Source organism: Cervus canadensis, chromosome 4, assembly GCF_019320065.1.
Source record: "Cervus canadensis isolate Bull #8, Minnesota chromosome 4, ASM1932006v1, whole genome shotgun sequence".
Lineage (NCBI taxonomy): Eukaryota > Metazoa > Chordata > Mammalia > Artiodactyla > Cervidae > Cervus > Cervus canadensis.
This window is the reverse complement of record NC_057389.1, coordinates 28,453,234-28,480,730: the sequence shown is the minus strand read 5'-3', so window position 1 is coordinate 28,480,730 and position 27,497 is coordinate 28,453,234. Positions and strand designations below refer to the sequence as shown.

At 34.4% G+C, this 27,497-nt stretch overlaps 1 protein-coding gene across 4 annotated transcripts in view; it reads right to left on the bottom strand.

Annotated features, from left to right (window-relative positions):
• SSBP2 (single stranded DNA binding protein 2) overlaps positions 1–27,497 on the bottom strand; it is a 297,991-nt gene that overhangs the window by 52,167 nt on the left and 218,327 nt on the right. For all 4 annotated transcript variants that reach the window (XM_043464737.1, XM_043464734.1, XM_043464738.1 and 1 more), the window contains 3 exons: positions 16,282–16,341; positions 2,676–2,742; positions 1,874–1,944 (listed from right to left, as the gene is read on the bottom strand). In XM_043464737.1, coding sequence (XP_043320672.1) covers positions 1,874–1,944; positions 2,676–2,742; positions 16,282–16,341 — 198 coding nt within the window. The remainder of the gene's footprint in view (positions 1–1,873; positions 1,945–2,675; positions 2,743–16,281; positions 16,342–27,497) is intronic.

Here is a 27,497-nt window from a genome sequence, read left to right as displayed (position 1 = left end):
ATACGTCTAGACTCAAGGCATAAGGAGAGTGATACTTAATATAAAATGAATGTCTTAGTTTTCTTACTGTTTTATAATTTTGCTTTCAAAGACCTACATTACTCTATAGTATATATTTCTCTCTCTCTCCCCCTTCATTAGAGAAACCATGTTATCAGCCTACCATCACATGTAAGCAGTTTAAAAAAATGTAACAATATTTAAATACTGTATTCTGAATATGCCTGTAATACTATATGCCATGAAAACATTATAAGGATTCATTCATTAGTGTATAGGCTAGGCTCTGATGAAGCAAGTGTTGCTTATTACACGAGGTTACCATAAAGCTATCAGTGCTGCTGCTTCATATCAATGCATGAATTGTTATACCTGTAAATAAACAGGAATATATTCACCTTTTCTTTTCATTTTTGATGTCTAGTGTTATAAATATATGTAATATCTACAGTGTTTCATATCATTTAAGGCAATATACATATATTTTTAATCTTAGACAAATCTTGTAAGCAGGTATCTACATATTTTAGGACAATATTGACATAGACACTGACAGGTAATTCATCGTATAAACAGATGATGTAAACTTATGGTATTGATAAATATAGTGCTGTACTGTAATTGTATTTTCTCATAATTTTCTTAATAACATTCCCTTTTCTCTATGTTACTTTATTGTAAGGATACAGCATATAATACATATAATACATTTATAAAATATGTATTAATTATGTTATCAGTAAGGTCTCTGGTTAACAGCAGGCTGTTAATTAAGTTTTAGGGAGTCAAAAGTTATACATGGGTTTTCAACTGTGCAGTGGTTTGGTGCCCTTAACTCCCACATTTTCAAGGGTCAACTGTGTATTACTACATGTTGATCAGGAACTCCTAGATATAAGTCACATTTACCTGGGTGTTAGAGTCTTAAATATCTTTTTTGGGCACACAAGAAAATACTTATCATTTTTAAAGTAGATACATGAAACAAGCTCCTAAAACCATCACTTATATAGACTGTTCTTGGAGAGAATAAGTAAATGATCCTTTTAACCAGCGGTATGATACACTGACCTCTGACCTATGAGGGAGAAATTTACAATTCTGAATTCTGGATTCTTTTCTTTGAAATATAACATTACAAAATTAATTTCTACCTCATGCAGTTTTCCCAAGAGAGACAAAGAGAAGTTTTAGCTAAAATAAGTGATAGCCTGGAGCAGCATACTAAAAAAATATCATCAACAGCTGAATAGGTTCAATCTTGGTGTATACTTCTGGGAAACTGTGATAGAGAAGTAGGCTAATAACATCTAGTGTATACTGTTGTATTACACTTTTTCAGCAAGACCCATTTTAATGTTTATTTCTAAATGGTTTTCTATTGTTTTCATACTCTGTGAAGAAATATGGTACTATATAATGGTCAGTGGCATTCTTTAAAAGACTTACAGAAATATATTTTATGCCACTTATTCTATTTAATTCAATTAGGCTTTAAATTATCTTAGTTATCCTTTATAGTAATTACTATAATTTTTCATATTTCATCATTATAAAAAAGGGTAACAGTTACCTTTTTTAGTAATAATTACTATAATGGATTTCTACCCAATGTATTTTCTAGAATGTACCAAGGGCAAATGTGGTAGCATCTGTTGAAATATGGCTTGATATTTTCTATTTGGACATGTCATAGGCAACATATCCTCAAGGGTTTAAAAACTATGTCCTTTTAAGTCTTTTATATATATATATGTGTGTGTGTGTGTATGTACATATGTATATATATAATAGAAACCAGCAAATAATATAGTTTGTTTGTGTAAGATGAAGGAAAAAACTCAGCCTCTGGCTTCTTGCACTTATTATTTACCTGTGGTCCTAAGGGCACCATTCCTCTTGGAGGAGTCATTCTCTGCATTGGCCCACCCATATTTGGATGACCTAAAAAGAAAAAAGTGTGACAATATTAGCAGTGTAATGAGCATGGGTGCTAAATCAGAAGCTGTCACCTCCCTTCTGCATGGTATTCCATCTTATTTACTGAGGGACTGAATTACTGACATCACCTCAGCATGGCTTCCATGGCCAGTCTTCCACCTCTCACCACAGGGCTGTCCCTGCCCCCATGCTCCATTAATGTCTTGAAAGTTAAATCTTCCTCTTCAGTGTCGAATAATACGTCTGTCATAACATTTGCTCCCCTTCTTTTAGAACAGTGAACACAGCCATACGTGTTTGTGGTACCTAAAGAGGTCAATGGAAGGACCCAATTTTTGGGTTTGTTAAACTATCAAGGAAGTCACTTGCTGCTTAGCATCATCTTTCCTCCTGCTTATCTTTTTGGTGGACAAAACTCTCTATCTGAAAGGCAGAGAAAATTATAAGTGATATAGTCACTTTGATTCTCACTTGCTAGAAGTTATATAAAGAGTTTAGAAGTTATGCGTTAAAACACAGATTTTGGATATTTAATTATTCTGTTCCTTCTGTTATCACTGGGCTATCACAAATAATTAAGTTAGCAAAAAATATAATTACTTGGCCATGTTACCAAGTAAAAATGCAACTGATATAATTATGAAAGATCTATACAAATAATACCTTCCCTAATAAGTACAGGGTTTCCTTTGAGATTCTGCACATCAATTTAACTTTTACTTTAAAGTAGTCACCTTGCTGTCGAGTTGGGTCCATTCCACTGGGAAGTAATGGCTGACTTCCTGGGACACCTCCAAGTGCCTAGCATATTTAGTAAAAATAAAAAGCAGTAAGTATTTTAACTATTTATAAAATAAGAACTTTTAACAATTACAGAATCCATGTCACAAGATTTTTTTCAAGCTGTATTTTTTTATATTGGATTATACTTGATTTATAATAATGTGTTAATTTTGGGTGTACAGTATAGTGATTCAGTTATATTGAATATATGCATGTATCTTCCTTTTCAAATTCTTTTCTATTATACGTTATTACAGAGTATTGAGTAGAGTTCCCTGTGCTATATAGTAGGTCCTTGTTGATTATCTATCTTGTGTATACTAGTCTGTATGTATTAATCCCAACCTCCTAATTTATCTCTCCCCACACTTTTCCCTTTTGGTAACCATATATTTGTTTCTCTTTGTAAATAAGTTCATTTGTATCACTGTTTTTAGGTTTCACATAAGTGATACAATATGATAATTGTCTTTCTCTTACTTCATTTAGTATGATAATCTCTAGGTCCATCCATGTGGCTGCAAATGGCATTCTTTTTATGGCTGAGTAATATTCCATTGTACTATGTACCACATCTTCTTTATCCATTCCTCTCTCAATGGACATTTAGGGTGCTTCCATGTCTTAGCTACTCTTAAGTACTACTGCAGTGAACACCGGGGTGCATGATCTTTTCAAATTACCGTTTTCTCCAGTTACATGTCCTTGAGCGGGACTGCTATATCATATGGTAGCTCTATTTTAGACATTTAAGGAACATGCATACTGTCCTCCATAGTGACTGTATGAATTTATATTCCCACTAACAGTGTAGGCGGGTTCCCTTCTCTCCACACCCATTCCAGCACTTTTTGTTTGTAGACTTTGATGATGGCCACACTGACAGATGTGAGGTGATATCTATTTTTGATTTGCATTTCTCTAATAATTGGTAATGTGGAGCATATTTTCATGTGCTTTGTGGCCATCTGTATGTTTTCTTTGGAGAAATGTCTATTTAGATCTAATTTTTATAGCTTCTTTATCTTAAGCTGCATAAGCTGTTTGTAGACATTTGGAAATTAATCCCTTGTTGGTTGCATCATTTGCAAATATTTTTCCCCATTCTGTAAGTTGTCTTTTTGTTTTGTCTATGGTTTCCTTTGCTGTGCAAAAACTTTTAGGTTTAACTAGATCCCATTTATTTTTGTTTTTATTGTCATTACACTAGGGGATAGAGCCAAAGAGATATTGCTATGATTTATGTAAAAGAGTGATCTGACTTTGTTTTCCTCTAAGAGTTTTATATAGTATCTGGTTTTACATTTAGGTCTTTAATCCATTTTGAGTTTATTTTTGTGCATGGTGTTAGAGAATGCTCTAATTTCATTCTTTTATACGCAACTGTTCAATTTTCCCAGAACCTCTTATTGAAGATGCTCTTCTCCATCCGTTGATCTATTTGTTGTTGTTTAGTTGCTAAGTTGTGTCTGACTCTTTGTGATCCAAAGGACTGCAACATTCCAGGCTTCCCTGTCCTCCACTGTCTCCCAGAGTTTGCTCAAATTCATGTCCATTGAGTTGATGATGCTATCCTAACCAATTCATCCTCTGCTGCCCCCTTCTCCTTTTGTCTTCAATCTTTCCAAGCATCAGGGTCTTCTCCAATGAGTCAGCTCTTTGCATCAAGTGGCCAAAGTATTGGAGCTTCAGCTTTAGCATCAGTCCTTCCAATGAATATTTAGGGTTGATTTCCTTATTTAATATTGACTGGTTTTACCTCCTTGCAGTCCAAGGGACACTTAAGAGTCTTCTTCAGCATCACAATTTGAAAGCACCAATTCTTGATAGCTCAGCTAGTAAAGAATCCACCTGCAATGCAGGAGATCCCCAGTTCGATTCCTGGGTCAGGAAGATCTGCTGGAGAAAGGATAGGCTTCCCCACTCCAGTATTCCTGGGCTTCCCTGGTGGCTCAGTTGGTAAAGAATCCTCCTGCAGTGTGGGAGACCTGGGTTTGATCCGTGGGTTGGGAAGATCCCCTGGAGAAGAGAATGGATACCCACTCCAGTATTCTGGCCTGGAGAATTCCATGGACTGTATAGTCCATGGGGTCACAAAGAGTCGGACACGATTGAGTGACTTTCACTTCACTTTCTTTATGCTCCAACTCTCACATCCATACATGACTACTGGAAAAATCATAGCTTTGACTATCTGGACATTTGTCGGCGAAGTGTTGTGTCTCCTTTTTAATATGCTATCTAGGTTTGTCATAGCTTTCTTTCCAAGGAGCAGGCGTCTTTTAATTTCATGGTTGCAGTCACCATCAGCAGTGATTCTGGAGCCCAATAAAAAAAAATCTGTTACTGCTTCCATTTTTCCCCCTTCTATTTGCCATGAAGTGATGAGACCAGATGGCATGATCTTAGTTTTCTGAATGTTGAGTTTTAAGCCAGCTTTTTCATTCTCCTCTTTCACCCTCACCAAGAGACTTAGTTCCTCTTCACTTTCTACCATTAGAGAGTTACTATCTGCATATCTGAGGTTGTTGATATTTCTCCTGGCAGTCTTAATTTCAGCTTGTTAGTCATCCAGCCAGCATTTCATGTGATGTACTCTGTATATAAGTAAAATAAGCAGGGTGACAATATACAGGTTGGTCGTACTCTTTTTCCCAATTTGGAACCAGTCAGTTGTTCCATATCTGGTCCTAACTGTTGCTTCTTGACATGCACACAGGTTTCTCAGGAGACAGATAAGGTGGTCTGGTACTTCCATCTCTTTAAGAATTTTCTATAGTTTGCTGTGATCCACAGAGTCAATGGCTTTAGCATAGTCAATTGAGCAGAAGTAGATGTTTTTCTGGAACTTCTTTGCTTTCTCCATGGTCCAAATATATTTCTGTTTATGGCACTCCTATACTGTTTCCAGTACTGTAGCTTAATAGTACAGTCTGAAGTCGAGGAGCCTGATTCCTTCCTTCAGCTCAATTTTCTTTTTCAAAATTGCTTTGGCTATTTAGGGTCTTTCATTTTTCCATATTTCCAGTCAAATTTTAAGCTTTTTTTTTTCTAGATCTACAAAAACTGCCATTGATAATTTGATAGGAACTACATTGAATCTGAAGATTTCTTTGGGCAGTATAGTCATTTTGACAGTATTGATTCTTTCAATCTAAGAACATGGTGTATTTTTCCATCTGTTTGTGTCATCTTCCATTTCTTTCATTCGCATCTTAAGTTTTCAGAATACAGGTGTTTTGCTTCCTTAGGTAGGCTTATTCTAGGTGTTTTATTCTTTTTGATGTGATGGTAAATGGCATTGCTTCCTAAACTTCTTTTTCTGATCTTTTGTTGTTAGTGTATAGAAATGCAACATTTCTGTGTATTAATTTTGTAGCCCACAACTTTACCAAATTCATTGAGCCCTAGTAGTTTTCTGGTAGCTTCGCCAGAATTTTCTATGTACAGTATCACGTCATCTACAGTGGCAGTTTTACTTCTTCTTTTCCAAGTTGGATTCTTTTTATTTTCTTCTCTGACTGCAATGGCTAGGACTTCCAAACCTATGTTGAATAGAAGTAGTGAGAGTGGACATCCTTGTATTGTTCCTGATCTTAAGATGAAATGCTTTCAGCTTTTCACTGTTGAGTATGATGCTATGTGTGTGTCTTTCATATATGGCTTTACCCTGTTTAGGTATGTTCCCTCTATGCCGACTTTCTGAAGAGTTTTTTTTTTTTTTAATTATAAACTGCTAATAGATTTTGTCAGATGCTTTTTCTGCATCCACTGAGATTATCATATGACTTTTATTCAATCTGTTAATGTGGTTATCACACTGATTGATTTGCAGATATTGGAAAAATCCTTGTATCCCTGGGATAAATCCCACGGAGTGGTGTATGATCCTTTTAATGTATTGGTGGATTTGGTGTGCTAGCCTTTTGCTTAGGATTTTGTGTCTATGTTGATCAGTGACACTGGCTTGTCACTTTGTTTGTAGTATCTTTGTATCATTTTGGTACCATGTTTGAGGGTGGCTTCAAAGAATGAGTTTGGGAGTGTTCTGATCTCTGCAATTTTTTGAAACAGTTTCAAAAGGATAGGTGTTAACTCTTCTCTAAATGTTTGTTAGGATTCACCTGTGAAGCCATCTGGTCTGCGGTTCTTTGTTGGCTTGGGGTTCTTAAACCAAAGTTTCGATATCAGTGCATGTGATTGTTCTATTCATATTTTCTATTTCTTCCTAATTGGGTTTTGCAAGACTGTACCAAAGAATTTGTCCACTTCATCGAGGTTGTCCAGTTTATTGGCATAACGTTGTTTGTCTCTTATGATCCTTCATATTTCTGTGTTCACTCTAACTTTTTCATTTCTGCTTTTATTGATTTGTGCCCCCTCCTTTTTTCTTGGTGAGTTTGGCTAAAGCTTTATCAATTTTGTTTATCTTCTCACAGAAGCAGCTTTTAGTTTCACTGCTATTTTGTACTGTTCTTTGTCTCTGATTTCTTTTTTCTGCTACCTTTGGGTTTTGTTTGTCCTTTTTCTAGGTGCTTTAGGTATAAGGTTAGGTCATTTATTTGAAATTTTTCTTATTTTCTGTAGTAAGATTGTATTGCTATAATTTTCTCTCTTAGAACTGCTTTTGCTGTGTCCCATAGGTTTTGGGTTGTTGTATTTTCATTTTGTCTCTAGGGGATTTTTTTATTTCCTCTTTGATTTCTTTAGTGATCTACTTATTGTTTAGAAGCACATTGTTCAGCTTCCATGTGTTGCTTTTTTTTTTTTTTTTTACAATTTTTGTTTGTAGATTTGTAATCTTATTGCATTGTGGTCAGGAAAGATGATTGATATAATTTTAGTTTTCTTAAACTTATCAAGGCTTGCTTTATGGTCCAGTATGTGATCTATCCTGGAGAATATTCTATGTGCATTTGAGAAGAATGTGTATTCTGCTGCTTTTGGATGGCATGCTCTATAAATATCAATTAAGTTCATCTTGTCTAATATGTTGTTTAAGACCTGTGTTTCCTTAATGATTTTCTGTTTGGATGATCTGTCTACTGATGTAAGTTGGATGTTAAAGTCCCCCACTTTTACTGTGTTACTGTCAGTTTCTCTTTTTATCACTGTATTTGCCTTATACATATTGAAGTGCTCCTATGTTGGGTGCATATATATTTATAATTGTTATTATCTTCTTGGATTGATCCCTTGATCATATGCAGTATCCTTCTTATAACAGTCTTTATTTTAAAGTCTATTTTGTCTGATATGAGCATTACTATTCCAGCTTTTTTTTTTTTAATTTCCATTTGCATGAGAAATCTTTTTCTATCCCCTCACTTTCAGTCTTTATGTGTCCCTAGATCTAAAGTGGGTCCCTTGTAGACAGCATATATATGGGTCTTATTTTTGTAACCATTTAGCCAGTCTATGTCTTTTGGGTGGAGCATTTAATCCATTTACATTTGAAGTAATACTGATAATAGGTTCTTATGGTCATTTTGCTAATTGTCTTGGGATTGTTTTTATAGGTCTTTCTTTCCTTCTCTTTGTCTTCTGTTCTCTTCTCTGGTAGTTGCATGATTGTCTTCAGTGTTCAGATTCCTTTTTCTTTTTTGTGTATGTATCTGTTGTAGATTTTTGATTTGTGGTTACCATGAGGATTTGATATAGCAGTTTATGTATACACAAGACTGTTTTAAGTTGCTAGTCTCTTAATTTCAAATGCATTTCCAATATCCTGCATTTTAACTTTTTTTTTTATGACTGCTGGGTTTGATGTCTTGTGTGGATGATTTCCCACCTTTACTGTATGTCTGCTTTTACCAGTGAACTTTCCCATTTGTAATTCTCTTGTAGCTAGTTGTGGCCTTTTCTTTTCTACCCAGAGAAAGTTCTTTTAGCATTTGTTATAAAGCTAGTTTGGTAGTGCTCTTAACTTTTGCTTGTCTGTAAAGTTTTTGCTTTTTCCATCTAATCTAAGTGAGAGTCTTGCTGGGTAGAGTAGTCTTGGTTGATTTCTCCCTTTCATTACTCTAAATATATCATGCCATTTCCTTCTGGCCTGCAGAGTTTCCACTGAAAAATCAGCTGATAACCTTAATGGGAGTTCCCCAGTATGTTATAGGTTGCTTTTCCCTTGTTACTTTTAATGTTTTTTCTTTGTCTTTAATTTTTCTCAATTTGTGTTTCAGTGTGTTTCTCCTTAGGTTTACCCTGTATGGGATTCTCTACACATCCTGGACTTCAGTGACAGTTTCCCTTCTCATGTTAGGGAAGTTCTGAGGTACTATATCTTCAAATATTTTCTCAGACCCTTTCTCTGTCTATTCTTCTCTGAGACCCCTAAAATATGTATGTGTTGGTGTATTTTTTTTTGTTGTTGTCCCAGAGGTCTCTTACACTGTCCTCATTTCCTTTCATTCTTTGTTCTGCAGCAGATATTTCCACCATTCTGTCTTCTAGCTCATGAGTATGTTCTTCAGCCTCATTTATACTGTTACTGATTCCTTCTAGTGTGTTTTTCATTTCATTTTTTCTACTGTTTATCTCTGTTCTTTAAATATTTTTAGTTCTTTGCTAAAAATTTCTTGTATCTTCTCAATTTGTGCCCCATTCTTTTTCTGAGATTCTGGATCCCCTTAACCATCATTTCTCTGAATTCTCTTTTGGGTTGATAGCCAGCCTATCTTCACTTCCCTTAGTTGTTCTTCTGGGGTTTTACCTTGTTTGTTCATCTGGAACATATCTCTTTGCCACCTCATTTGGTCTAACTTTCTGTGTTTGTGGTCCCACTGGCTGCAGGATTACAGTTTGTCTTGCTTTTGGGTGCCTGCCCTCTGGTGGGTAGGGCTTGTCTAAAAGGCTTGTGCAGGCTTCCTGGAAGGACGGAGTGTTGCCTGCCCAGTGGTGGGTGGAACTGGGTCCTATTCCTCTGGCGGGCAGGGCTGTGTCAAGGGCTATGTTCGGAGGTCATTACAGGTGACTGTTGGCTCAGGATGACTTTAGGCAACCTGTCTGCTGATGGGTAGGATTGTGTTCCCATCTGTTGGCTGTTTGGCTTAAGGCATTCCAGCTCTGGAGCCTTCTGGCTGTTGGTTGGGGCCAGGTCTTAGCATAAAAATGGCAACCTCGAGCACAGTTCACACCTATGAGTACCTAGTACCTCCATCACAGGTGTCCTCATAAGACTTCTATTTTACATTTTGTGAATTTTATAAGGTTTGTACACTCAGTATAATTTCTTAGTTTTAAAATGATTCCACTTTGCCCAATTTTGTGGCAAACAAAAGAGCTATTGTTGGGAACGAAATCTAGGCAAAAATTGTCCTATTTATCCCTGAGAAGTTTAATGCCCTTCCCCAAAATCGATTTATTAAGGATAAAAAAATAACTAATTTTTCTTCTTAAATAAGTTATTTCTACAGATTATTTTACTCACTGGGGATTATAATAGAAGCAGAACTAAAATGTCAAGGGGCCAATTGATATTATTTTGAATAGTCATATTTTCCCTAAGAAACTATTTAGAAAAATATTACTCCAATTAAGTTCAAACAATTTGCTGAGTAGAAAGAGAATGAGAACTGAAGGAAGGTGAAGATTAACAAATATGGTTTATTTTACACAGTGGTATAATACTGGTTACATGTTGAATTGTAAGTTTCAAATAGTCATCTGAGCAACACTTAGACCTGGATCAAGCTAGAAATGATCTAAGTATAATGACCCTATGAAAAATGTATATATACATATATACACATAATCCTGAAAACTGGCAAGAATTTCTATGAATGTTCACTAATTTAACTTAAAAACAAAAATATTTTAATTTGTTTAAAATTTTAAATATTTCAAAGAAAATGTGCTATTAAAGAATTTCTATATCGAGATCAGAACTATTTCCTTAACTGTTATACTGGGATGCAGTAATTTTGTAATCCTCTGATTTTTGTTTGTTTGTTTACAAGCACACCCTATGTCTATTTATTGATTTCTGACTAAATGATCTATTTCCTGCTTACCTTTCCAGGCTAATTTCTTGCCACTGACACACTGACATTCTAACTTCGTTTTTCCAAACCTCTTTCAGTTTTCTTTTTTTTTTTTTTTTCCAATTCATGTACTCAGTCAATGACATCTAAATACTGACCATTAAAAGCAAAACAAAACACAAACTAAAACTAAACTCTCTCTCAAGGACGTCACAGGCTCTTAAGTGCTTATTCTGACATATTTTACATCTTGGTTTAGGGATCATTTCCTAACAAAATTCTTCCACGTGATCCCAGTTTGGCATAAGTTCTCCTTTTATATGCTTTAAAGTACGAATATCTCAAACTTAGAGAAAAATTGCACAACTAGTACAAAGGATCCCCATATACCCTGACACTGATTTCCCAACAGTCAATATTTTATCACATCTGTCATTTGAAAGCAAGCTGCAGACCATAATGCTTCCTCCCCTCTAAGTACTACAGTATTGTTCCCTCAGCAATGATATTCTCCTACATAACCACAGCACAACTTTTCAAGTCAGGAAATCCATTAAAAAAACACTACCATCCCAAACACACGGACTTTATTTAAATTTTGTCACTTGTCTCAACAATGTTTCTTTTTTACTTTTTGGGATAAAGATCTCATGGAACACATATTGCATTTAGTTGTCAATGCATTTAGTTATCTTCACAATGTATCACACTGGAGGGTACATGAGGTTGATGCATGCCACTACTGTTGATGTTAACCTTTCAGATCTCATTGTGTGGTGTCTGCCAGGTGTCTATAACATTAGATCATTATTTTTCCCCTATGCATTGGATTACTGTTAATACTAGAGCTATTCCAAGAATGTCAATGTCCCATTCCTCATCAGTTTATCAGCCCATTAATCTTTACTGACAACTTCTAAGCACTATTACAGTTGCCAAATGGAAATATTTCATGTACATCATTCTTTCTATGATTGCTAGTTGGCATTTCACTGTAAAGAACAGCTTTCCCTTCTTATTGATTGATTCACTGATTGATACTTTTAGATCCCTATTCTAATCAATGGGCTATAATCTATTACTGTCATGATTCATTTTAACATTCAAATTATGCAAGATCTGACCAGTGGGAGGTTATTCAAGCTGGTTCTTCCGTCCTTTTGACACATTTTAATCATATTTTGAGCATTTCTTTACTGGTATAAGATGTTCCAGGTTCATTTCATACTTTTTCTGGTCTACCTCTGGAATCAGACCTTTTTCCAAAGGGCCCCGATTCCTTCTAGTGGAGGACAGCATTTAGACACCAAGATTTGTGTTCTCAAGGTATTCCTTGTTAGTTGAGTACCCTGCCTTTTGTCTCTCTCAGTAAATGCTGCACTTGAAAAATCTATATGTGTAACTGCACACATATACATGTAAGTACATACATTTATGACTAATTCTGTATCTGTGTGTGTATGGTACATACACATACCACAAACTCACACTCTCCAATGCCAATCCAACATGTCTAATTCCAATCCAAAACTTGGAACTAAAAGGATTACATTTAGCCTTCTTCCTCCTTTTATATGTGCCAGTCAATATTTTCTCCAACAGTGAGATGCCTGACTTTCATTATCTTAATTATCTTTAATACCATTATCTACCACTTTTATATGACTCCTCCCTGCCTCCCTGAATATCTTAGCATGCAGGGGAAGTAAGGGCTTCTTATGTACTTTTACAGATCCTTATACCTCACTTTTATATCCTTATGGTTTGTCATCTGCTCTGTATCCCCAATAAACTGTTAAGTTCAGAGATTTGATGCTATCCGTGCCTGTTAATTCAGAGTAATAAATACTTATCAAAGGAATAAAAGAAATTTTTCATTGGACAACTTTAGGAATCATCAGTGACAAAGTCATAAGAATGGACTAGATTTCAAGAATTGAGAAGAAAAAAGGTCAAAGATAATTTTCTTAAAATACCAATGAGATAAGAAAGGGAAAAACTGAATAGCTAAAAAATTAGCAAGTGGACTGGGACTATTTATTTCAGAGTGCATGAGGGGAGTTTCAAGAAGTGATCAATACTATCAAAAGTTATAAAGAAGTAAATTAGGAGGGGTGAAAATGTGTGATTAAACAACACTATTTTCAATTGTGAGCTTGAACTCCTTCCTTCTTTTTAAGTCTTGAAATGATTCTAGTTTAATACTCTGATTCTAAATTTCATTGGTAATACCATATTTTATCACTGGAAATAATTTTCTTCAAAAGTTTATTTTTTTGTTTATTTTGAAATGTTAGAACAATTGACAAGTCTTTCTGCTATTATCACTAATCCTATAGAAATCTTGATCAAGGTCAAGTTGTCTTGCAAAATGACTCTTTACCCACATTTAACTCTTTAGTCACCAGTGTTTGTCTTTTGGCCAGTCAAAGCTTTACTTTTTAAAAACATTTTTATCAGTCCCAGGATAACCAGATGATGGTTTTATGCATCAAAAGGGTATTATCACTAGATTCTTTAAACCCATAATATCAGGAAAAATAAATTCATACATTTTGTGGGTTAAGATTATATTCTCATATTTGTCAACATGTCAAATGTATTCCACTGAGACTTCACTAGTCACAAATTTTGGGACACATTCTTTGCTTTATAAAAGATCTTCACTTTGACAGAAAATAACACTAATGATGATGATGCTTAATAACAACAAACAAAGTCAACAATAATATACACTTGTGAGCCAGTATACCTGTTAACAGAGTTTCAGGAATGGTGAGAAATTCTAATTCTATAGTGTCAATAAATCAATAACTTATTCTTGGTGCCACTAACAGTCTCTGTACTTCTGGCTGTCTTGGTTTCCTTAGCAGTGTTGAATGAACACTGAATTTTTCAGATTAAACATTTTATCTATGAGAAGGATAAAGACCTCCAGGTTATGGATGCTTCAACACCACCAACCTATTCTGACCAGTTGAACCAATTCTGGTGTAATTTTTGTTTCATGTGTTTCCCATAGGTATTTATTCTTTGTAACCTTGCAGATTTTTGTAATTTTACTTTTCCTTTCATCATTTTAGACAATATTACCCCTTCCTGCATTTTTGGGCATAGTGATATTATACCATGTTCCAAATACTCAGTCCTATAAATATATAAACAGTATAAAGCCATTATGTATTTAGTCCAGAATCATGAAAACCGCCTCAGAAATAATCAAGTGTAAATTTTGGAGAAGCTCTTTATTAAAGGCAAATCTTTTGCATATTCAAATAACTAGTCAACACCACTGAAGAAATTAATAGTTTACTTTTTATTTTCTTAGATACAATCTACCAATAAAAGAAAGTTTTCATCATTTTAAATAGACTAAATTTAAAAATTTAATATTTGTTTTAATAGACATCATTCCAATTAATCACCAAAAATAGCATTGCCAATTCTACTGTAATGACTACATAAGGAAACTGAAGAACTGTTTTGTTGTTTGAAAATGTTGTGCTATTAGTTAACAGTGTAAATGTTGTTTTAGGAAAAATTAAACAGTTTGCTCAAAGTTCTTTAAAAACAATAGTAAAAATGTAAATTATTATAAATTTGAAAGATGTTTGGATTAATAAAGCTTAACTATACATGGGGAGGAGGACAAAAAAGGGCCACTCAGAAGAGTACAATTGTTTTAAAATATACTTAGGTAAAGACTGTTCAAAATTATTGACAAAAAAAGAACCCATATTGTAACTCTATTACCATTAACTATTTAATTGCTTCTTTTAAAAATCCAAAGGCATTATATACTAGTTCTTCAAAAATATTTCAAACGACCTAGATTTAGAATTCCACATTTCTACTGCTAATCCACTCCTCTTTCCGAAAGTCTTTCATTTTGTCAGTTTCTTTGGATGTGGAACTTAACTTAGTATCTTATATGTAGCAGGCATTTCAACAGTGTCAAATGGATGCAACTACAGTAATTCCAAGGTCTTTTCATAATTCATATGGAATAATAGTCAGAAAAATTCTCACATACATAGGGAAATTCACATTTCCCTAATGTAGATTCTTGCTGTTTAGTGGCTAGGCCATGTCTGATTTTGCGACCCCATGAACTACAGCACGCCAGGCTTACACACCTCTTATATCTATGGATATACCTATGGATGGGATGTCTGAAACACCATGAAAACTGCAGTGAAAGATACAACTTTTTGTCCTTAAAAAGGAAATTTAAAAGACTCAGGCACCTATAAGCAGATCTGACTGTCAACATACACAGGTTCACCCACAGAGAAAATAAAACTCCCCATATGTTGAAACACTTGGCATCTGTGTACTTCTTTTTCCTATTTCCTGCCATGTTCCCCTGGCCCTGTATACTGAATGCAGATTCGGTCTGAAGGAGAAAACTCCTCCAGCTGCTAACATGAGGACTTCAGCACTGTAGCAATGGGATGATCCAGCACTGTGGCCTGCTTAAAGGTCTCCCCTGGGAATGGATGTGGGTGCTGGCACACCCAGTTGTGTGTTAGGACACTTCAAGGACACTAATTTCAGTAAGAGGAGAGGGGAAGGAAAGCTCCATTTTTATCAAATGTGCTATTAAAGAAAACACAATTTTCTTATTTCATTTTTTGGTCAGGAAGCAAGCAGAAATTTTTTACAAAAGAAAAAATTTATTGTGATAACAGGCTTTACTTCAGATCTGGGTAAATGATGATAAAAACAATTAAAAGTGACAAAACAATTATCTTAACATAAATATTCCAAACAGATAAGCACTTAATTTACTCTTGTTTTAGACACACACACACACACACGCACGCTGTCTCTAGTCTAAACTTAAAACTATAACATATCTGCAAGTAAAAACTGTGTTTTATTCTCTTTAGCAAATAAATATTTGTTATTGATAAACTATTTGAGGACAAAAATCTACGAAATCTCAGAGCTCTTGTAGGTAAAAATAGATGGACAATCTACTGTTAACTACTGACCTAACCCTTCTAGAAGAAGCTAATTATATGCCAGATACGTGACTATAATTGAGCAAAATTGATATGTTACAGCCATGTTATTGTAACTATAATATAAAAATAAAGTATGTTCATAGAAAATTTCACTGCCATCCTTTACAGTGTAATCTGCATTTACCAAAATCATACATATTTTGAAGGTTTAGAATCAAAGTATATGGTAGACTCCAAGGGTCAGCAAAATTTTTCCTGTAAATATCTAGATAATAAATATTTTAGGGTTGCAGGTCACCTACGGTTTCCATTGTGACTCAAATCTCCTATTGCAGTGTTAAAAGAAGCCACAGACGATGCATGAATGAATGAATGTGGCAGCGTTCCAATACAATTTTATTTACAAAAAGTCAACCAAACTATGGGCCAACCATTGATGTAGATTATACATCATTAGAAGTACCATAAAATGAAATGAAGGATAATTTAGCATTTTTATAAGAAAGAAATATATGTGACATTGTCAAGATCTTTGTTGACTCTTTGGAAAAAACAAAACAAAAACACCAAAAGACCAAACTTCAGTAGCACACATAAAATCTTACCTGGTTAGGTATCCTCAGTGGGGGCCTTGGACCTCCAGGGTATCGAGGTGACATAAAAGGCTATTGAAGTAAAACAAATAAATAAACAAAACAAAAAAAATGTAAAATACAGATCTGAAAATAAACTGCTTTGAAGAACTTTAGAATTACACAAAACATAAATTTACTTCTGTGGCTAATTTCAGTAGAATAAGTGCTTTGGAGAAAAATTACCATCCTATTTTTTTTAGTTGTAAAATATCTGGAAAAACTGCCAAACTTTTTTAAAATGTGAATTATGATTAAGATAAGGCTATATAATTGGCAAAAGGTAAGATTAAGCAATTTAGGCAACTGAATTTTAGTAACAACTTCAGGAAGAGGATTACTGGCTACATCATTATACAAGTTGGATTCTGAGTATATTCTTTGGACCAAATTACCCAATTTGGTTTTTGTTTTCCTCTAATAATTTTAAAGTTGCCAAATTTCTTCATCTTTTCTTTTGTTGTTCTGTTTAAAATGGTAAAGACATTTCTTTCCCGAGGTACATTTGTAGTTAGAAAACCTTCAGCCTTCTTTCATTAAGAGTTTGCTGTAATTCAAAATTGATTGTAAATTTTAAAGTTGAAATTTCTTTGCATATTTTGAGCCTAGCAGACTATGATGTATGTGCATTTTTAACAAAACAGTTTTTAATCAAAGTATAGTTAATTTATAATGTGGCATTAGTTTCAGATGTACAGTAAAGTGATTCAATGATACACATACATATATATATACAAACATACATATATACTTATTTAGATTCTTTTTCATTACAGGCTATCATAAGATATTGAATATAGTCCCTGTTCTATACAGCAAGTCCTTGTTGCTTATTTTATGAATAGTAGTGTGTATATGTTATGAGGTGTGTACTTTTATTAACAGAAAAATGTCCTTATATTAAAATACAAGTTGATTATTTTGTTAGATGACTCAGAGGCTGCTAAGATGTGCTGACTCTGACAGTCCCAAAACTATCTGAAAAATATGTTTAAAGTATCATTTTGATGATTGTTCGATGTTGAGTGGAAGAATATTTTTGACACTTAGATTTGAGTACAAATTAAAAAAATTGTTCAAAATTCCATTTTTATAAATGTAACTGATTATACTATAATACATAATTACATGTAATGTAAGCAAATTATCAATTCCGAAGGGTTGAATATTAATTAAAATATTAAGAGTGAATTCACTGAAGACTTGTACAAGCCAATTCTATATAGTAGTTCACATAATTCTAAATTCCGTTTTTATAATTCTTTCTACAAATATTTTTAGAAATTAGACCTGCAGTTCACGGTTACACATATTTTCTAGGGTTATTTAAAAAGCAGCATCTGAAAAATTATAACAAATTTATGTGGTATAGACTTTCTCTTTTGGAGACGTGGACACATCAATAAGAACTTTAGAATTCGGTACTAGTGTCAACTTCAGCTGATAAAACTTAAATGGATTTTCTAGTTTAAACATTTAAAAAATGTTTAGTTTTTACACATTGAATCAAAGTTGACTCTCCTTTACCAATTCTGAAGTGCTGCTCTAAATTGGATTAATTAGTTAACTATACTGTCAACCAGAAGTTCATCTCAGTGTTCACACTCCCTCTGCTACTTTCCTGATCACCTAATTTCATTTATGAAACTGTCCTGGACTTATTTAAACAATTTAATAATTAAGTGTGGTGTCACTGATTTTGGAATGGTTGGCTTTCTTTCACAAAGTGATGTTTTATGACATAGTCACTAAGCCAAAATACAATATCAATTTAGTGTTTGAGACATGGAGAAATAAAATAGGTTACTAATAATTCCTGTCTATAATAAAATCACTTCAAAGTGGAATACAAGGTAGAAATTGTTAAAACGCTACTAAATCCTGGTAGACATTGAAATGCACCTTATTTGGGTCAGAGAACTTGAGATTGTATGTTCCTCTGAATGTAAAATAACATTACGGTATTAATATAAATGGACCATTTAAAAAGAGAAAATTTTCTCTCATCAGTGGCATTGTGAGTAAGTGTGTTTTAACAGGACTGTTGCACGCTCCTATCTGAACATGAGGCCCCGTCGAGACCCTACTGAGACAGGGAACGCATGTGGCTGTGAACCTGGGCCCTCTGGAATAAGCCTGGGGGAGAGTCTCTCTTAAATTTACTTCCCCTTGAATGCCCTCCGCCCAGAAGTTCACTTTTTGGCGGGGGGCTGGGGACGGTAAAAAACAAAATTGAAACCCTATACAATTAAAGCAAAAAATAACAAAAAGCTAGTTAATTTAGATAACAATCTACTACTTTCCCTTAAAATATAAATATAAAGAATGGGTAAAGGATTTTTCTTTGGGTAAGGCATTTTAATACTAAATCAGCACTGTAGCCCTTAATATTCAGATTGATTCTTAAGTTATCCAGTTAACCACCGAGGTCCTCAAACTGCTTGTTGATGTGCAGACACAACAGAACCTAAAGAGTTTAGTATTAGAAACAGAACATTCTACTATATTTGTATTTCACTATTCAGAAGTCAATTTGCTTTCAAATATAATTCAAGATAGTAAAACAAGTTTAAATTATTTCATGGTAAAATGCTAATATAAGAGATTACCTACTGATAGTATGTGTGTGTGCTAAGTTGCTTCTGTCGTATCTGACTCTTTGTGACCCCATGGACTGTAGCCCGCCAGGCTCCTCTGTCCATGGGATTCTCCAGGCAAGAATACTGGAGCAGGTAGCCATGCCCTCTGCCAAGGGATCTTTCTGACCCAGGGACTGAACGCGCATCTCTTACATCTCCTGCGTTGGCAAGTGGGTTCTTTAACATTAGCACCACCTGGGAAACCTCTACATCTATTGACAGACCTGTCAGTACTCTTTCTTGATAACCTGGAAAGAACAGATTCCTCAAAGGAGCCCTTAGCTATGAGAGTGTGCTAACTTTTTATATTTGGGGAATTCTTTTTCATAGTTGGGACATCAAAACATTTGCCTGAAGATGTCAGGAGGATGAATCAATATTTTAAATGGAAAAAGTCTTCCCCTGAAAAAATGGGCTAAACAGTTATAATACATGCAGAAAAAACATTTGACTGAGAGTCAAACGGGCCAGGATTCTAGTTTTTGTATGTCCACTAATTAGCAGAGGGACCCTAAATTAAAAACCTTTCAGGGCTTTAGCTTTCTCAATCTAAAATGAGAGTTAGACTAGATGATCTCAAAAGTCTCTTGGGAAATAATAATTTAAAAAGCCCCATGATTCTGTGTTAATTATTTCCAGCATTACCCCTAAGTGTAAAGGTTAGTGTACTACAGATATAAATATTTGAAGCGTGGGGATGGGACTGGGGGGGATATCAGTGTATGTTCCTAAGGCACAAACTATCTGTATCAAGGAGCTAGAGAAGTTTATTCCTATGCTTTCCAGGAAAAAGAAAAACCTAGTTGAAGAAAAAAATATACTCCAACAATGATGCTCTTTGTTCAGATCAAAGGTCAATAGAATAAAAAAGCTATGCTTATTGATTAAAAGGTATGCTAGAGATTTGTTCATTCACCAAATGTTTACTATACACCCACAAAGCCACCGTTCTCAGTGGCTGGACATATCAGTGAACAAACCAGATAAAGATCATTGCCTTCTGCTTAGGATTTTCAAAGTTCACAGTCCTATAATTAACAGGAGAAACAATTTTCTGGAAAAAACTATTTTCTACAGTCCACTAATCAGGAAGAAATAGAATGTTCTCTTCACCAAATGGCAAATATCAATGAAAACCAAAAGAAAATAATATTTCAATCTGGTGCCTTCCCTCAGAAGTCATATTACATCATCCCTACTTGATAGAACATGTAGTGCTATGAATGACTGAAATTCAAGGCTATGCTTTTAAAAAGGCTTTCCAAATTAGGGTTTCCTAAGGTTCTTTATAATACATAAGATAAACTGAGTAGCACAGTTAGTACCCTGACATATGGAAAACATTTACAGGTATAAATTCTTATTTCTACATGTTTTAGCCATTTACTTAGAATGAATGGGATAAGCCAAAGTGGAAGCAATAAAAATATATACAAAGCCAGAAAAATCAATAAATTATTTGATGACTAAATGAAAGGAGAAAAAAAAAAAACTAATAGAAATATAAACCAAGTGTCCAGCTCATTTCCTCCAAGTAGTCTTTTAGAGAAAAGATCACACCACTTAGAATCATAATTTATTTCAGAATGAATGTCATTCCATCTTAAAGGATTATTATTTTCCATTATATCAAGAATTATTCATGAAATATTAAACTTCTGCTTTCCTAAAAAGAGATTTTCCTTTATGCTTTTCCATTTCTGCTAGTAGAAAGTCGTAGTCTCCCTCTTACTTGATCTTCATAAGCCATTAGTGCTTTATCTCAATTCTCTAAGATTTAGAAGGAACTGGCTCTTTCTCATCTTTCCTTCTCTGAAAATCCTGGAACCCACTCTGCCCTCATGGAATCATTTTACAAATAATTTACCCATCCTGAAATTATAGGTGGTGAGAACCACTTTAAGCCCTAACTTCTTTTCATATATATATATATACACATATATATATATATATACACATATATATATATGATCAAACTGTACATCTTAAATGACACACTGCTCAAATGTTAACCTTACTAATATCTTCTAACATTTAAATAGTTTCTAGAAAGCATAAATAAGATTAATAATCAACAGCAGAATATTTCTTGAGATAACTCTGTTCTCTCCTTTCTCTGCCAAGTAAACTTCTACTAACCCTCCAGAGGCTGGTTTAAGTGTCACCCCCTCTTTAAGGAAGGTCCATAGGCTCCTTTCTCCATTTTCTGAGCACGTTTTCACACTGTTCTCATAGAGGACTGAGCACACTGCAGGGTAATATGTGCCTTGATACGAAGGGAACCCACTTCAGAGGAAAGAAAGAGCACAAAACCAGATCAGAGCTAGTACCTTAATGTCAAGGTAATCAATCTATGAAATCAAACCGGTACTTCTAAGAATCCTTAAAATCGATGTAGCAGCGTACAGAGCACCTTATTTTAAATATTTCAACATGGCTTTTGAAACTATTAATCTTTAAGAGCAAATTGATACTAAAGAAAATTTAAAAATCACTGAAAAAAACAAAGTTTCTTTAAAATACCATCTTTAAAATATTTCTTTAAAATACTTAAGCATTCTCCATATACTACATTTTATTTTAGGAGCACAATTTAGAACAAATCAATGATGAAGAGAATACTACTAAGTTCTTTAGTATAAACAAATCTAACATTTAGGATACTTTACAACTCTGAAAATTTATGTCAGAGCTATGTTCTACAATTTAAAATACTGAACTTTTTTGAGGATAAAACTGCGCAATTTGCTTCTATTTGTGAAAAAATAATATTTTTAAATGACAGATATACACAATTACAAAGTTTAAGAAAATATGAACTTAGGAAATAATCTAAAAAATAAATACACATTTAAAATGACTTCACAAAACTATCCAAGTGAAGTTTTATAAGTTCTCTAATTGTACGATTATAATAAAATCTGATTTAAAGAATTTTATTTCAATACACCTTTTTGACACATTTCACAGCAAAAATTTTTTAGACTTAACTAGGTCAACCTCCTCATTTTATGTAAAAGCAAACCAAAGGCCAAATTTCTTAACTGCCACTTTAGTTTTCTCAGCGCTATATAACATCCTACTACTGTAATGCCTTTGTATTGTAGAATAAAGGCAGGTACACATACTACATTCTTATGACCAACTGACCATAAATAAACTGCCTGACAAGGTACTTCCTCCTAGGCCCCTCAGCAACCTTGCAACCATGCAGTTAATGTAGAATTCTTTATCTTTGCTCCCATTCAACTTTGAAAAGCTGAAAGAACAATGGTATTTTAAGTAATCAAGTTAATTTGCACATAAAGTAGTAATTAGCATGTGTTCTTGATTCAACAGATGAAATTCAACAACAGAAATATAAAATAAATCTAGTAAGCGCTATCTCTCCTTGAACATTTTTGGTAGAGTTTTGATAATATAGGGCTTCCTGGATAGCTCAGTTGGTAAAGCATCTGCCTGCAATTCAGGAGACCCCGGTTCGATTCCTGAGTCAGGAGGATTCCCCTGGAGAAGGGGTAGGCTACCCCCTCCAGTGTTCCGGCCTGGAGAATTCCATTGGTCACAAAGACTTTGACATGACTGAGTGACTTTCACTTTCTTTGATAATATATGTTGTCTTCATTTATTTATTTTTAAGTCACATACAGGAAGAGAATAGAAGAAGGGTTAGCAATGGTGGTACATGGATATGGTATTAGTAGAAGAATACTATCATTATAATGAAACTGTTCATTATAATGTGATAACTTATAATGAGGTTCAGGAAGAAGAGAAGGAAGCAGTTAGCGCATTGTCAGAGAGAATTTGCAGAATCACATTCAATAAATACTTGGTTGTTTCCATAGCTGGCTCACTGACTGAGTGAACAACATTGATGAAAGACTGTAAAAACCAGTGAAAGGTGTAATAAAGTTTGGTTCTCTTGTATAAAATCTCATCTGGCCAATTTATGTGTCTTGTTAAAAATAAGTAGCATCAATTGACATTGCAAAGGGTAAGGAACAGTATTAGCACAGTATATTTGGTTGTCTAATGAGAAAATGCTTATATGTATAGAGGGGAAAATTCAGCTTGTTTATGTAAGATAAATCATATCTTTTAGAAGACCTAATAAAAGTAGGTAAGGAACAAAGTGCTGGAAACCCCAAGACCATATCTAGTTATAATGACAATATCCACATTAACAACATATAAGATAATTTATGATTAAGATGACTTCCCTGGTGGCTCAGACGGTAAAAGCGTCTGCCTATAATGCGGGAGACCGGGGTTCAATCCGTGGGTCGGGAAGATCCTCTGGAGAAGGAAATGGCAACCCACTCCTGTACACTTGGCTGGAAAATCCCATGGACAAAGCCTGGTAGTCTACAGTCCATGGGGTCGCAAAGAGCCGGACACGACTGAGCGACTCCACTTTCTAAGATGACTAAGAAGGTCTTATACTCTCTCCTCCTGCTTTTTAGGTTTCTCTGTTTCTGGGGCTTCAGGGTTGAAAATAGTGATTCTTATGCAGTTTTACAGAGTGCCAGTATTTAGTAACCACTTTTTGGTACAGAAGGATGTCAGGTTAATCTATGTATGATTTGGAGGAAAAAAAAGGTATGATAACTTACTAATTTTTTTCTCTGAAGCAGAGACCAGCTATGAGAAATGCCACCAATTTCATATAGTGGGGCATTTTGGTGGGGGTGTTTGTCTATTAGTGCTGCATGTACACATGAGACTATTCTTTTTAGACTTAAATATATCTAAAGAGCTATAAGCCTCAGGTCTTGTGCTTTAGCTTACATATTTTCTTTGCATCAAGAAGAGGCTGGGCACTGTGTAAAAGTATTAAACATTCTCCTTTCTTAACATCATATTGTCTTTAGCACATAACCATTTTTAGTGCAAAAATGTGTAATAAAAATGGTTTTGCTAAAAAGTAATTTGCTTTCAGATATATTTAGGCAAAAATGTAAGGTACAAAGTGATACGAAAATATGGGTTATCTTCAGTAACTATATAAATTACATAAAGATCAAATATCTACCTCACTTGGTCCTGTGCAGATATGACTCGAGACAGACTAATCTTCTGACACTTTTTATGTACTGTTTTAGGCAGACGCACAGAAACAATATAAAATTCTATGACATAAAAATTATTCTAGAATCTCAACAGAAAAACTTCTCTTGAACATAATTTTTTAAATTGATAAATATGGAAGGTTACAATTATTTATAGTCCTATAAAGGTAATAAAAATATGTTCACTATGAGATTTTCATCCCAAGTATCAACATTGTCTTAAAAATTAAGCATTACCTTTTTTATTCATTCTGTGTCCATTTTTTTTAGTTCAATTCTCTTTATATGATTTTCCTATATAGATTTCTAATCTCTATTTTGCTATTTGAAATTTCACTGAGAAGTAAATATTTTTCCTTAGTTGTGATAAGAGTTGAAAGCATATGCTATCAATAATAAATAATACTGAGAATATTATTTTGAAAAACATCCGTCTTGTGACTTGTACATTTGTTTCTGCCATCGTACATATAGTAAAACTGTTCACATTTTTATTTTTATAATTCCATGAGATGCTTCATGAGTTTTCTGTAGAAAAGTAATGAAGCATAAATTATACATCAACTGAATTTCGTCAAAGTTACTTTACAATTCATATATCTTAATTTGTTCAGTTCCTTTTCTGTTTTTCATGAAAATCTCCATCAGACATTACTGACACCCCAGTGGATAAGACACTCTTGATTAACACATTTTAATTCCAACTAGTATTAAACTAATTTAGCTCACAAAATGACATGCTTGTGCTGGCATATTCTGCTAATAAGCATAAATATGTAGTTTATTTTCCATACATCTTAGATATTCTATCATCAACAACACTTAAAATAATGCATATAAAATAACTGTCAAGTAAGATGTTTTTTGGGCAAGGTTAATCCAATTCAGCACAGAGTTATAAGCAGGTTGATTCTTTGGATATGGATTTAGTCTAAGCATCCAAATTGCTCACTTCTATTATGGGCCTTTTCAAAAAAGATGAGACAGTTTCTCAAGCCTTCATTACCATATGTCAGATACTGGTTTGTGGCAATGGACTCGTTGATTGTGAATGACCAAGCTTCCTCTAAGCTGCCTTCTGGTCTAATCAACTAACAGAAGTTTGAATACAATCTATAAAAACATTAATAAACTGTTTTATATAAATTTATATTCATAAATACACAAAGACACTTTTTATTGGTGTCTGTGGGACAAGTAGCTGGCGTCCTATATAAGCTGAATTTGGCTCTGTGCTGCCTCCTACCACTGACTCAAGTCACAAGGACAGATCAACCCATATTATTAGTATAGTTTAAAAAAATCACTATGGGTATGCAAATAAATTTGTAAGATTTATAATTTAGGGTAAGGTATCAGGCTGACTCAGAAAAGAAGCAAAAACAACAAGTTTTAAAAATTACTCTTAATTTTTCATTGAAGGATGCAAAAGTATTTCCCTCTTCCCCAGCATTTTCCTTATTTTATATTCACGCTTCCATCTAAACTTGTTCCAGATGACAGTGTTAGAGACAGACACTTTAATTTACCTAAACATACCATTAGGTTAAAAAAAAAAAAGAGCTACGTTGTTCTTATCCTTCTGATATCTTGATATGCTAGGGAAGTTTCTACTGATTAAGCAGCAGTCTTTTCAAAATCACAAGCAGTTGATAAAATTTGTTATAGAAACCTGCCTATGGGCTTGGTGTCTGATACAAGTGGCAGATTATTACATACATACATATATATATATATATATATATATATATATATATATATATTTACTTTCTTTAGAAATGAAATGTTATGCTTCATATTTGCTTGGTTACTTACCTGCAAACATGAAGTCTATTTAAAATTACTTATGTCCAAACTATATACAATACTCTTTTCTACTGAACAGATTTTTACAGAAATTATTAATGCTCAAAAATCTGTTTTGAAACTAGAGCTTACTAATTTGACTAACGCCAAACAGTATGAAAATAAGCAAGAAGAGAGAATTCAAACTGAACAAAGTGAAGTGACTTCATCTTCAATTTAACAGATGCATTTTGAACCATGTGTCTTAAACAGATACAGAATAAATGTACAGAATGAAACAGAAGACAAATTTGAGTGGGGAAAATATTACTGATGTCAAAGTTATTTGTAATGTCAGATTATTTATAGAATATAGAAATGACAGGAAACTGGCAGTAGTTACAGTTGAAGGTATCTTTAGTAAGTAATTCTATTTTACTTTCTTGATAAGCATCCTACTGTGTACAAAGAATATCCGATTACTCTATTCCCTAGCACTGTGTCTTTAAACTCAAGATTATACCTGATAGTTGGGTATAATAGATGGTACCTGGCAACAGCCAATACTCTCTGCTCACAGGTGCCAGCAGAGCTGTTTTCTTTGTCCCTCGGCAGGGATGGACAGTTTATCATAGCCAACACTCATTCACAGCAGCATTTCTTTGACCTCCCCCAATTCTCCCTCCAGTTACTGCTTCATCTCTCACTTTCCCTTTAGAGCAAAACTCTTTGAAAGAGTTTGACACACTCGTTGCCTCCAATTTCTCTCTTTGTGCTACATACTGACTCCACTTCTATGCGACTGTCACCCCCATCACTCCATTGAAACCAGCCTCATCATGGTCTCCAGTGACCACCTCATTAGGTCCAACCATCATGTGTGAGCCCTCAACTAATTTGAACCATCGGAAGCATTTGACACAGCTGATCATTCCTTATTTCCCTGAAACATTTTTCTTCTTGGCTTCTAGGCTCCCACAGCACCTGATTTTCTTCCTAACTCACGTGCACCTCCTTCCCATTTTTCTTCCTGGTTACTCCTCATCTTCTTGCCTTCTTCATATCAGAGTCTTGGGATGTTTCTTGTCTCTCTCTACTCATTACCCTGGTGATGTCATCCAGGCTCACAGCTTTCATTATTATCCATATGCTAATAACTCCCAAATGTCTCAAGCCCAAGCCTCAGGCATAAAACTCCAGATCTGATACCTTGGCTCTCTACTCGACATCTCTTGAATATCTAATAGTCACCTTAATCTTAACAAGTTCAAACTCAAGCTTCTGATATTCCTCTCATACTTACTCTTGCAGTTTTACTTACATGAGTAAATGCCAGCTCTGCTGTTCCAGCTGAACAGGTCAAGAACCTTGCAGTCACCCTTCATTTGTCTTTTCCTCTCACAATACATATCCAGACCGTTGCCAAGATCTGTTGGCTCTAACTCCAAAATATATCTAAAATCCAATCACTTCTCACCATGGTTACCACCTTTGAGCCATAGTAACCTTTTGTTAAAATTTTATAGTGATATCCAAAATGGCCTCTCTGTTTCCACCATTCCCTCCAGTAGACAAATCTCAGCATCGCAGCCAAGAAGAAGACCCTGCTAAAACCCTCCACTCAGCAAAACCCCAAATGACCTACAAAGTTCTACTTGATGTGGCTTTCTACTGCCGACGACTTTGTGTAACT